This window comes from Castor canadensis, chromosome 16 (assembly GCF_047511655.1).
Source record: "Castor canadensis chromosome 16, mCasCan1.hap1v2, whole genome shotgun sequence".
NCBI classification, from domain to species: Eukaryota; Metazoa; Chordata; class Mammalia; order Rodentia; family Castoridae; genus Castor; species Castor canadensis.
In genome coordinates, this window is record NC_133401.1 from 24783312 (window position 1) to 24796575 (window position 13264).

Consider the following 13264-nt stretch of genomic DNA (forward strand, 5'->3'; position numbering starts at 1 on the left):
GTGTCAGATCTGGCTGCTCACCCCAATACATCAAATAAAGAGAGTAGGGGTGAAGGGCAGAGAAAGATTTATTCTGTTGTATGGGTATACCACAGGAAAGACAGAGTAAGCACTTCAGCCCATCTCGGGGTATAGACATGAACTTCAGATTTAAATAAAGGAAGACTAGGGCATGGGGGTTGGGAGGGAGGCTGCAAAATTAAATAATCCCAGGTAAAGTGTGGCTTGGTCAAACATTATCTCAGTCCTGGTTTTTTGAGAAGTTCTGGAGAAGATGTTATCGCTGTCATCACTTGAGGGGCGCAATCTGGTTCCCATGAGATGATTGCTCCTGTTCCATGATGCAGCCTCATCATTATAGGTAATTGTCCTCTTTTGGGGGTGGTCTGTACTGTGAAGCTCTGCTGTTCCTTTCCTTGGGATAGTTTTAGTCCCTTGTCATAAAGTTGTTGTCAATCTGTTGAGTCCTTTCTGGAACCCAATGTGACTGCAGGACAGAGACTCACAGTAAGGGACACAGAAGCAAAATGGAGGCAGGGATGCCAAGCCTTTATCCTGCTTTTTGTTACCTTTTGGACATTTGCAGACCCAAAGTAAGGAGTCAGTATTTTTTATTTATTTCTTTATTTTATTTTTTGGCAGTACTTTTGTTTGTTTGTTTTGTGGTACTGGGTTTTTTTGAGATAGACTCTCATGAACTATTTGCCCAGGATGGCTTGTTTCCAACCACGATCCTCCTGATCTCTGCCTCCTGAGCAGCTAGGATTACAGGTGTGAGCAACTCATCCCTGGTTGGGAGTCTCAGGATTTAATGCATCTGAAGTGGGGGCAGTCTGGTGGGCCGGAGCCCTTAACCTATAAGGTCTGCCACTAACTCTGGGTAGTGTGAGAACTCAGTTGTATCATTGGATGCCCTGTTAGTATCTGGAAAGCTAGACTTGCTGTTGATATGAAAAAATAAAACCTATATATTTGGTGTTAAAAGTACAGGAAGTGAAAAACAGCTTAGTGTTTGTACCCCAGTGAACGCTCCCCTAATCAACTCTATTACAGAGAATGTTACTATGTCACATGGTAGAGCACAGGGCAGCTCTGGGGGTCTTGGCCAGCCTTTCCCTCCCCTCCCCTCAATGGGCAACAGGGGCATGGAGAACTGCCATGGATATGGCTTAGATAACCAAGCAAAAATTAGTGAGCCCCCAACAAAGCATAGTGTTGTAGGAAGACCAGCCAAATACCTGGTCAGCTAAGGATTACATTGGCCCCTTCCACCATGGATTGGGCAATGACTTTTTCTTCCCTGGAATAAATAACTCTGGGCTTGTTATTTGCTTTCTTTGCCCTTTGCACTTCTTCCCAAAGCAGTCTCTGTGTGTGCGATGAATGGCCCTATTCACCATCGTGTTAAACCGCATAATATTGCTTCTGATTAAGGAACTCAATTTATTAGGAAGTCAATGTGTGTTTGTGTGTGGGGGTATCCATGTACCCCACCACCCCAAAGCAACTAGCCTCCTAGAACACAGCCATGGTCTGTTTGAAACTGGGTGATAGTGCCAGGTTGGGGACATCTTTGGGTCTGGGTTGCTGCCGGTCAGGATAAAGTAAATAGGTTCAGGTAAACACTGAACCAGCAGCACATATGTGGGGCCAGATCACAACAGGACTGGGAACCCAAGGGTGTCACTTTTCAAGATCACACCCAGTGACTCACTGTTCAAACATTTGCGTCTTGGGCAGGGCAAGTAGCTCAGTGGTAAAGCACTTGCCTAGCTGTGCTAGGCCCTAGGTTCCACCCCCAGCACTTAAAAAAAAAATTAGCCAAATGTTTGTACTTGTCCCTCAATTCTGCTACTGAAGGGTTTTAGGGCCTAAAGGGGGAGTACTTCCAACACAGGACACAACACAGTTGTGTAGGGGGTGGAGGGTCCTTCTGGTTCATTTGGGGTACCCCAAGCATGTCACTATGTGATCAGGCAAAAAAAGTGACTGACTTAAGCAAGAGGGAGAGAGCTGCTGCTATACTTGGGGCCGGCCAAGAAGGCATGTGAATAGAACCTAGGGACATCCTGACTCCCTATCCTTAGGTGATAGGCCTGCCCTTTTAGGAAAAGCCAGATTTGGGTCCTCTCTCCTGAAGGGCACAGAATAACAAAGAGGGTTTGACCCCTTCTCTCTTTGCAGAGGCGCAAAAGTGAGCCTACAGTTCTAGAGCACCCACCCCCCACCTCGGTTCCCACCCCCACTTCTGCAGAGCTGGGAGCGCCCGGGTCCCCCCTCCTGCTCCTCCCTCCTCCGTAGGGCACGCAGCCTGCTGTACTGAGCTCCCGGACCCCTTCGGACCCCTCCCTTCGCCACGCGCGCAGCTTCCACACTAAGGCTTGGCCTCCAAGCCTCGTCAGTCGTCCTCCGGGAAGGTGCCCAGAGGCAGCAGCCGGGAAGCTCCCGTTAGCTCAGCGTCGCGGAGCATCCGCAGCCGCCACCAGGCCCCGCCCAGCGGCTGCCGGGCTGGGCCGCGCCCGGGACGGCTGCAGAGCGCGGTGAGTGAGCGCGGCCAGGAGGGAGGAAGCCAGGCGTCCTAGGTCCTGCCCTGCCCCTCCCCGGTGGCCCGGCATCCCGACCTTCAGCTCCCTTTTTCTTTTGGGCTCTGCTCAGGCCGTTTCAGGGCCGCCAAGTCACCCTAGAAAACGAACCCTGCATCTCTTCCCTATCCTGTTCTGGGCCCTCACCAGCCGATTGAATTCCCCCAGTCCCCGCTTCCAGAATTGAGAATCTGGAGCCCCCAGCCCCGTCCTCATTAAGATTCGGAGTCCCTCCCTCTGTATAGGAGCCAGGAATGCAGGCCAAAAATATCTCCCTTTCAGACCCAGGAGGCTCGACTTGCAACCACATCTGTTCTGAAAATTCAGGCGTCTGAGCTCGGATTGTTCTTTCGAGCCAGGAATCTAGGCCCCTAAATTCCCTGGAATTTTGCTACCAACACCCCCTTTACCCTTATTGACTAATATATGAGACCTGGGAGTCTGACCCAGTCAGTCCTTACACCAAAGATTGTAAGGTAAATGAGGCTCATTCTCCTCCACAAATATCCTTAAATGCAGGAATCTGGCCGGTTTTTATTTTGGGGGGGGTGGGAACCCAGGAGTCAGGGATGTTAGCTCAGCACCTGTAAAGTAAAGCACCCCCAACTCCGTCCTCTTTGAGGAAGACATGGCCCCTAGCCCACAGACCCTATTAAACTGAGGGTCTGGTTCCCCAGTACGCTGTGATCCAGGTGTCTAAGGTTTTGTTATTTATTTATTTTTTTTTTTTGCGGTACCGAGGTTTGAACTCAGGACCTACACCGTGAGCCAGTCCGCCAGCCTTTTTGTGTGTGTGTGTGTGCTGGATTTTTCGAGATAGGGTCTCTGGCACTATTTCCCCGGCCGGCTTCGAACCGCGATCCTCATTATCTCTGCCTCCTGAGTAGCTACGATTACAGGCGTTAGCCGTCAGTGCCCGACTCCAGGTTTCTAACGTATCTGTCTATTTTAGCAAAGTGGGGAACCGGAGCAGACGTGGAGGGCTGCAGCAGGGAGTGAGGAGAACTGAGTGACCTGAGACAGGATGTGGAGAACCGGAGCTGGGGGGTCTCTGTCTTAAACAAACCGTAAACAGGAGGTTTCTATGGCAACGGCCTTCCGCGGCCTACCCTGGAGACTGCCCTCGAGCAGTGTCGGGGAGGGCAGCCCCCAGGAACCCCCCCTCTTCGCCAGCTGTTGTGTCTTCCTGTTTTGTCACCACGGCAACGGTGACCTCAGTCTTCCACCCCCTCACTGGTAGGGCTGGAGATCCGTGGCACACTGATCCTCGGCAGGGGCGTGGTCTGACCTGGGCCCCGCCCTCGGGGCGGGCTGGGGATAGCCCAGACTGGGGGGATGTCCCTTTCAACCGCCTCCTCCCGGAACATGGCCTCAGCCCTGGCCCCTGGCCCGCCCTCGGCCCCGCCCGCGCGCGCTCTGCAGCCAGCCAACCCCACCCAGCCTGCAGACCCTTCTGGTCTGCAGCTGTCGCCCTAGCCTCAGCCGCAGCCACCACTGGCTGGAGAGGTGAGGCTGCGGGGACCCCAGGGAGGGGGAGAAGCGGTCCAGGATTCTTGGGTCTAGAAGGGGAGGAAGGAAGCTGGGATTCACAATGTCTTGGTCCCTCGAAATACTGGGATTGGGCCAGGATTCCTGGGTTCCAGAGAGGAGAGGACTGAGAACCTAAACTCATACAGGTCATACACCTGAAGAGAAGGGATGGAGTATGAACTCCTGGGTCTGAGGCCTGGAACTCAGGGTCTGAGGGAGGAGGGGGTGAGGCCTGGACCCCTGGGTCTCAGGGAGGAGGGCTGGTGTCTGAATCTCTGGGTCTAAGGAAGGAGGGTTGGGGTCTGGACTCCTGGGCCTGTGGGAGGACGGCTGAGGCCTGGACCCCTGGGTCTGAGACAGGAGGGCCGGGGTCTGGTCTAAGGGAGGAGGGTTGAGGTCTGGATTCCTGGGTCTGAGGGAGGAGGGCTGGCGCTGGATCCCCAGAGTGATGGAGTAGGGCTGCGGCCTGGACTCCTGGGTCTGAGAAAGGGGGGTCTGGGGTCTGGACCTCTGGGTCTGAGGGAGGAGGGCTGGGGCCTGGTTCCCTGGATCTGGGCTAGTGGAGAAATGGGGCACTCCTTGGGCATGGTTTGGGGGGCTGGAATCAGGTGTCCAGAGGTGCTTAGGAGGGAGGGGCGTGGTACTAGGAGTCTTAGGTTTAGGAAAGTGGCTGGAGTTCGGAATTTCTGACAGCTTTCCCCATCCTGGGGGCGGACAGAGTCGGAACTTTGGGTTCCTTGCAAGGTGGGAGCTGAGATCCCGCACCGGACTCCTGAAGTGTGGTGGAATCTGGGAAGCTAAGAGGCTGCAAGATTTCTGGTGTGGAGAGGCTGGGGCTCGCGCTATAGGGGCCGCCCCTGAGTCTGGAGTGATGGATGAAGTGCTGGGTGTGGCCGGGAGCATGGTGCGCTTTGAGAAGGCGCTAGGGGCGTTTCCTCTCCCAGCTTCGGTCTGCGGCTATGCATTCCTTAGTTCTGACCTCAGGCGGCGGCACTAGGCCCTCCGTGCGGGGTGGGCTTCTCACTTCCGAGGGGGTCCCCTTTTCCTCCTTTTATTCTCCTTCCTTTGTTAACCCACTTTTCTCCCGGCTGGACTGAAGGAGCTACGCCCTTCCCTGCTCCTCCTCCCTGCTGGCGGGGATAGTAGTCCGCTTTCTAGAACTCAAGAGTGCGCCTAGTCCCAGTTTCCTCATAACGGGTCTTGAACGGGGCACGGTAGCTAGAGGTGTCTGCTAACGTGTGGCACCTTCCAGGTATTCCGAGGCACCAAAACCCTTCTAAGGGCCTGCGTTTTACGAAGGTGTGGCTTTTGATCACCGGGCTGGATTCCAGACCTGTGTCTTGCCTGGAGCGGGGTCGGGTAGAGGAGTGGGGACGCCGGCGGGAGGGGGTAGTTTCCGCAAGAGGAACCCCGGGATCACAGCCTATTCTTTTTTAAAATTTAAACTTTGTTGTTGGTACTGGGGTCTGAACTCAGGGCCTCACGCTTGCTAGGCAGATGCCTCTACCACTTAAGCCACTCCGCCAGCCCTTTTGTGTTGGTTATTTAAGAGATAGGGTCTCAAGAACTATTTGCGCAGGCTGGCTTTGAATCGCAATCCTCTTGATCTCTGCCTCCTGAGTAGCTAAGATTCAGATGTGATTCAAGGGCGCCCTGCTGAACTTATTTTTAAATTAATGTGATGCTAGAGGTCGAACCCAAGGCCTTCCGAGTGCGATTGGTTTTTATTTTGAAGGTACTGGGTTTGAACTCAGATCCTTGCTTTCTAGGCTGGCGCTTTACAACTCGAGCCACACACTTTCTCTCAGTCCCTTTGATGGGGTTTGAACCCAGGACCTTGCACGTGCTAGGCTAACGTTGTACCACTTGGGCCACGCCCCCCAGCTCTGTCCATTTTTCTAGAGACCAGGATGCAGTGTGTGTGTGTGTGTGTGTGTGTGTGTGTGTGTGTGTGTGTGTCCAGCGTTTGAACTCAGCACTTCGCTTGCAAAGCAGGCACTCTACCGCTAGAGCCACACCCCCAGTCCAATTTGCTCTGGTTATTTTGGAGATGGGGTCTCATGAATTATTTGACCTGGCAGGGCTCAAACCACATTCCTCTGGATCTCAGCCTCCCAAGAAGCTAGGATTACAAGCGTTGAGTCACCGGCGCCTGCCAGAACTCACACTTTTCAAGACTCAAATTCGAGCTTCCCGCCCCCTCCTAGGACCTGGGAGACCGCCCTCTCCGGGTCCCCAGGAGAGGGGCGGGCCATCTTCTACGCGAGAGCGGGGCGGGATGGGGGGGGGTCCCCCGTACCGCCTCCCTGGCCCTGCTACATTCCAGATGGTTGGGCCGACTTAAAGCCCTTATAAGGCGCGGAGCTGCCGGGCCAGGCTGGGCCGCCCGCCACCGCCTAGGGCCCTCCCGCCGCCGTCCAGTCCCCGCGGCTCCGCTTGTCACAGCAGGGTTCTGTCACACACGCCCCTTGCAGATGGGCGGGGCGTGATCTTGGGCCTCTTTGCTTCGGGTTCAGCCCAAGCAGTGTTTAAGAAGGAGTGGGGCGGTGCTTACTTGGGGTCACCGTCCGATTCCCTTGGGGGCTCCGTGCCAAGTCAGGGTCCCAGAAGGAAGGCGCGCCGAGGCTGTGGCCTCCAGGGTTCCGGGAGAGTACAAAGTTGAAGCTGGACGCTGACTGCCTTTCTCCCTCTCAGGTGCTCTGACCACACTTTTCCAGGTGTGCGACTTAATTGGTCTGCGTAGCCCGAGCTTTCTCCTTCCGGTCCTCAGCTAAGACCGCTGGTGAGTGCGGTGGGCGCTCAGACTCCTGGGACTGAAAGAGTGGGGGTTGGAGTCTGAACCCCTGGGACTGAGGGAGGAGGGTTGGGGGCTGGGGCCTGGACTCCTAGATCCCGAGAGTGGGAGTGGAGGGACCTGGAGCTCGGTTTCCAAGGGCTAGAGTCCCAGATATTCGTGTGTCTGAGGAAGTAGTTTTGGGGAGCTGGCTCTTGTGTGGTCTGGAAGCTGTTATGGGGTAGTGTTTTTGCCTTGCTATGTGCCTGACACTGGAAGGAGGAAGTTTTATTTCCTTATGGCTGAGAACTACCTCCTGGTATTTTTAGTGGGGTCATCTGAGAGATTAGACATTTTGCAGCTTGAGGATGGACGTAACATCTGGTCCTTTCTCTGAGGCTTTGTAGTACAAAGAGGCAAAAGCTGTAGGATTTGGAAGTGGAAAGAAAGAAGTTAGTTTTTCATGAGTCTGGGGCCTGATTTACACTGGAGGCTGAGGGCCCCTCCCGAGGTCTGACTGTTACCAGAGCCCTGGGCCATTATGTGACAATGATATAATATATAAAGAAATGGAATAATGAATTTACTTAGAGTTTTGGCCAAAGCTGAGGAAAGATTCTCAGTCTGCATATGCCTTGTTCATAGTAGTGACACAATTTATATAAAAGATGACACAAAGACAGGAAATATGCTTATGTAGATAGTCTTTCTCTCATCTGCAGGGCTCCTGTGGGTGACACATCCTCACTTCCAGCATGAATTTTCCTAGAGGACTCTTAATTCCTAGCTGCCTCCCCCCAAAACCCTGTGTGGCTGACTTTGAGGCCTAGAGATATCAGTGGAAGGGATTGGAGCCTCGAACAGTAGGGGTTTGGAGAGCTGAGTTTCTCAGACTTGGAGGAGCAAGCTGGCTGGGTTTCTGTGTGGGGGGGGTGGGGGCAGTGGAGTGGCGGGATGCCTCATTATTGGGGCAGGGGACAAGAGGAGCAAACTGTCCTGGCTGATTTTCAGTACTCTAGACCTAAATCTTGCCTAGGGCACAAATTCCTTACCTTGAGGAAGGTATGGGAGAGAACAGAGCAGTGGAGAGTTCAGAACACATTTCAGAAGGTAGAGGAGGCCAGGCTATGGTGGCTCACACCTGTAATCCTAGCTACTTGGGAGACTGAGATCAGGAGGATACAGTTCAAGGCCAGCCTGGGTAAATAGTTCACAAAACCCCATTTCCAAAATAACCAGAGCAAAATGAGTGGTATAGCTGCTGCTTTGCAAAGTCCTAGTTCAAACCTCAATCCCACCCAAACAGAACAAAACAAAACAAAAACAGAAGATAGGGAAGAAAGAACACTTGGTTTTCTAGGAACTAAGAATTCTGTAAGAGAGAGAGGAGGGAGATGGGAAGTCAGAAGCTCTGTTCAGATATAACAATGTAAGCACGTGGAAGTTGACTCTTGGGTGTGTGGAGGCTGAAAATGGCTAGGTCACTGTTAGGTGAAAGAAGGAAGTTTGCTTACAGGGCCTGGAGTACAGAGTCCTATGTCACTGAAGAGAGGAAGTGGAGCAAGGGGAGCAGGGTTTTAGAGTCTGCAGAAGACAGGCCTCTGGTCCTGATGTGTGTGGTGGTGGTGGTGGGGCAGGGAGGAAGGAGGCAGGATTCATTGACCACAGTGTTAAGTGGGTGGGTTGCTGGAGAGAAGGAGGGCAGGGAGGTCAGCTTTGGATTTCTGGAATAGGAAGGAGAAAGAGAGCTCTAGAATCCTGGGTTCTGTGTGGACAGGTATTGGATAAGCCTAGAACCTGGATTGATACACTCATCCCTGTATGTGCTGAAGTATCCTGAATTACAAACTAGAAAGTCCACATTCTGAGGACCCCCTCTCCAGAGCACAAAGTAATTTGTCCCTGGAGAGGCAAAGAGTAGGCACCTGAATTCCCATGTCCAGGACCTTATTGAGACACTGTCTTTTGCCTTTTCCCAGCCATGCCTGTGACAGTAACACGCACAACCATCACGACTACAACATCCTCAAGCCTGGGATCCTCTACCATCGTGGGATCCCCTCGGGCACTGACCCAGCCTCTGGGCCTCCTCCGCCTGCTGCAGCTGCTGTCCACTTGTGTGGCTTTCTCCCTGGTGGCCAGTGTGGGCGCCTGGACGGGGCCCATGGGTAACTGGTCCATGTTCACCTGGTGCTTCTGCTTCGCCGTGACCCTCATCATCCTCATCGTGGAGTTAGGTGGGCTTCAGGCCCGCTTCCCCCTGTCCTGGCGCAACTTCCCCATCACCTATGCCTGTTATGCTGCCCTCTTCTGCCTGTCGGCCTCCATCATCTACCCCACCACCTATGTGCAGTTTATGTCTCACGGCCGTTCCCGGGACCACGCCATTGCTGCCACCACCTTCTCCTGCATTGCGTGTGTGGCTTATGCCACCGAAGTGGCCTGGACTCGGGCAAGGCCCGGCGAGATCACTGGCTACATGGCCACTGTGCCGGGGCTGCTCAAGGTGCTGGAAACCTTCGTTGCCTGTGTCATCTTTGCCTTCATCAGCGACCCCAATCTGTACCAGCGTGAGTCGGCCCTGGAGTGGTGTGTGGCAGTGTATGCCATCTGCTTCATCCTGGCGGCTGTGGCCATCTTACTGAACCTGGGGGACTGCACCAACATGCTGCCCATCCCCTTCCCCAGTTTCCTGTCAGGCCTGGCCTTGCTGTCTGTCCTTATGTATGCCACTGCCCTTGTCCTCTGGCCTCTCTACCAATTCAATGAGAGATATGGTGGTCAGCCCCGACGATCGAGGGATGTGAGCTGTGCTTACAGACACCCTCACTCTGTGTGTCCCTGGGACCGCCGACTGGCTGTGGCCATCTTGACGGCTGTCAACTTGCTGGCGTACTTGGCTGACCTGGTATACTCTGCCCGCCTGGTATTTGTCAAGGTCTAAGACTCACAGGGGCTCCCGTGTCCTTCTTCCCAACCACTTCATTCTTCTCACCTCAGTTTTCAGTACTGAGTCCTTCTCTCCCTTTTCTTACTTGAATTCACTCTTCTTTGTATTTTCCACCTGATTCATTGTGCTGTTTTTCTGATTTCTTTTTCTCTTGTTATGTCCTTCCCTTCCTGTTTGGTTGCTCACATCCTGTTTTGCCTCTGAGCTGTATCTCCACACCTGGCCTCTTATCTTTTCTTCCCAAAATCTCTGATCTGGTTTTCTCATCTGCCTGTTTCCTGACCACATCTTCCTATTTCCTCGGGAGCCCTGAAATGTCTTGTTGCGTCTTCCCCCACCCCACCTCCAAAGGTGCTGGCTCCACACATCCACGCCCCTTTGCAACTTTTCATGCCATGGTTCTCCCTGTCTAGGAGCCTTGTTGCCAAAGCATGCCTGCCTGCCCTAGCTGTGCCTTAGTTTTGTGTGTGTGTGTATGTGTGTGTGTGTGTGTGTGTATTGGGGTAAGGGGGTGGGCAGCTAGGGGTTGGTGCCCTTTCTCTCAGTAGAGGAGGGTATATGGCGCACCTCCCCTTTAAGTTTAAAAAAAAAAAATCTCTGGAGGTCAATAATTCCCAGTGGGTGGGAGGCTTTAAGCACAGACCATGGGTCCCTAGACCCCAGCCTGGCACTTAGCCTTGCCTGAACTTGACTCTAGAATTTTTGTCAGGCTTACCAAAAAACCCACTGCCTAGAGGCCACCCTAAATGAAGCAAGGGGTGGATCCTTTCATCCCAACTCTTATCTCTTCTATCAAAAAAAACCAAAAAAAAAAAGAGCCAGTCAAAGAACCATATGGTCTTGAAGACAACTCTGTGAAGTATTTGTGAGGGTCAGTTATGTGGCCCTCCAGCCTCAGTGTTAAAAATAACATAGCCTGCTTTGGCAAGGATGAAAAGAAAATGGCCTCTGCCGGCCTTAAAGGCAAAATTAGGCTGTTTTTTTTTTTTTCCCCCTCTCTCTTTTTTCTTTTTCCTGGTCATGAGGGTGAAGATTACTAAATAGCCCTGTTTTTCAAGGAAGAATTTTTTTTGTTTTTGGGCTGGGAGGAGGGGGAGATAGAGATTACTGTTGCCATAGCCAGAGGAATAGCAATGCTTGAGTGTGTGCTGCACTGCATGTGTGTCTCTGTGCTAGTTGCTCTTTGCTGCTGCTTCCTGCTTCTCTGGGACTCACATGCATAACATGATATATATAAATATATAAATATATATTTTATTTTTTTTTAACTCCCTGGAGCTTTTGATTCTGATAGCTCCTGCTGTCATAGCAGCCTTGTCCCTCCCCCCACTCCCACATCCATAATGTGTTTTTTTTTTTTAAACCTCAATATAAAGATAAAACAAGAACTTGTGCTTTCCTTATTATGGGGAGGACTCCAGAGAGGGGTTCCTCAGACAGATTCCTCAGTCTAATGAGAAGAGAGAGGGTTGGGGTCAAGGCAACCTTGGTCTCAAAAAACACTTGTTGAGCTGGGTGCCAGTGGCTCACACCTGTAATCGTGGCTACTCAGGAGGCAGATCAGGAGGATCACGGTTCGAAGCCAGCCCAGGCAAATAGTTCTTAAGATCCTATCTCAAAAAAAGGGCTGGTGGAGTGGCTCAAGGTGTAGGCTCTGAGTTCAAATTCCATTACTGCAAAAACAAAGAAAATACTAGTTGATTCTGTTCTAAACTATTCTCTCAAGCCAAGAGGGCTGAGTGGGACAGAAATGAATTTTTGCCTGGTGGGAGTCTTACAAGCACCTCAGAAAGGAGGTGTGTCAAAATCAACTCTTTCCTGGTTTCCCAGGGCTGCAAAGCCAAGCACTTGTGCTAAGTTTCTCCTCTCTCCTTGGTCACTCATCATTCTTCTTTCTCTAGATATCATTTCCATCTACCCCTTTCCCAGCCTTCTGGCCCAGCTCGAATTCTATTTTGTTTCACCTCAGTCCAGCATTTAAAGTCTTCCAGATCTGAGCCTGCCTAATTCCAGCTGTTAGTTAGTAAACTGCCAGCAGTGTGCTGGCTGACTACACCTGGTCAGTAGGTCACCTTGATAAAGATCGAGTTACTTGCCTGCAGTGAATTTCTTTCATTGAGAAAGTCTTCTTGCCTGTTTTCTCAAACAGTTCCTTATGTGGTATATTCAGGATCTCAAAACCCCCTTTCTGCATATACACCCACAAAAACAATGGAGAAGTCATGTTGCAAAGAAAATTTTTTTTTTTTTTTTTGGTGAGATGAGGTCTGGAATCAGGGCTTCGCATTTGCAAAACAGGTGCTCTACCACTTGAGCCACACTCAGTCCGTTTTGCGTTGGTTATTTTGGAGATGGGGGTGGGTCTCATGAACTATTTGCCCTGGCTGGCCTTGAACCAAGATCCTAATTTCAGTCACGCAAGTAGCTAGTATTACAGGCGCTGGGCACAAAGAAAGTTTGGAAGGCGAGGGGAAGGACCAACTACGGCAAGGCACAGTCCTTATGCCTTCTCATCCTTGCAGTGCCACCCCCCTCCCCCACACCGTGCAGGACCGTCCTCTGGAAAGCACCAGAAAGAACAGATGTAGCACCCGGGTGTGATGCTATGGCAACTCAGGAAAGACCCCGAGGAGAAGGGGGACTAGAACAGGTCAGTTTTCAGGGCCACCCCTACTCCCTGTCCTCCACTTGGGGGCACGACGGACACCCGGAGGTGGATGGAAGGCCAATAGATTGACCCTACACTTAAGGGAGAGGGGCTTAAGAAAGGACTCGGATTCCCCTACCTCCCTTTCCGTGTTTCCGAAATCCCGACCCCAACCAGCTACAAGCCCCACAGAAGGTGTGGTGGGCCTCCAGTCGCGTGCCGCCCCTGCGCCCCGCCCGTTGCGCGGGGCATGCCGGGAAGGGAAGTTCTCGGTCTCATCCTGAGCGCAGCCGGCAGGTGGGGCTGGACTACGATTCCCAGAATACACTGCATCCCGCACCCCTACGGGCTGTGATTGCCTCTGGCAACCGAGTGGCCTCTTCCCAGCCGGGATTTTGCAGCGCGCGGCTGCGGAAGGAGGTGGAGGGCCGCCTCGCTCCGACGAGGAGAGCACAGAAATTCCTAGGGAGATATGGAAGGGAAACTACCTCCAGAGACAGTGTCAGGGAGGCATGGAGGGAGGGAGAGACCCCTCCCCTCCGCCCCAGATAAAGAGTCACAAGGAGACACGGAGGGAGAGATCTCCAGATTCCTGAGGTGGGAAGTGACCTCCCTAAGTGCGAGACCCCCGGGTCAGAGTCAGAGTCACAGGGCCAGAGGGACAAGTAGAGAGTGGATCACAAAGAGACACAGGGAGGAAGAGAGAGATGCACATATTCAGAGACACCCCCTAGTGACAGAAAGTGAAAATGACAGAGGGGGACAGGCACTAAGAAACTGAA

At 52.6% G+C, this 13264-nt stretch overlaps 1 protein-coding gene across 2 annotated transcripts; it reads left to right on the forward strand.

Moving 5' to 3' along the window:
* The first annotated feature begins 2323 nt into the window (after window positions 1–2323).
* Window positions 2324–11936, forward strand: Myadm (myeloid associated differentiation marker). Of its 2 annotated transcripts, none has more exons than XM_074058166.1 (3): window positions 2324–2540; window positions 6807–6894; window positions 8865–11936. In XM_074058166.1, exon 3 carries the CDS (start codon window positions 8867–8869, stop codon window positions 9827–9829), a length of 963 nt encoding a protein of 320 aa, XP_073914267.1. In that variant the 5' UTR covers window positions 2324–2540; window positions 6807–6894; window positions 8865–8866; the 3' UTR covers window positions 9830–11936. The 2 variants fall into 2 exon arrangements, with proteins under 2 accessions (XP_073914267.1, XP_020029849.2); XM_020174260.2 differs by lacking the exon at window positions 2324–2540 and adding an exon at window positions 3933–4088.
* Window positions 11937–13264: the final 1328 nt, after the last annotated feature.

Excerpts from the sequence above, each read along its gene's own strand:
- Myadm (XM_074058166.1), top strand. The coding sequence starts at position 8,867 with ATGCCTGTGACAGTAACACGCACAACCATCACGACTACAACATCCTCA.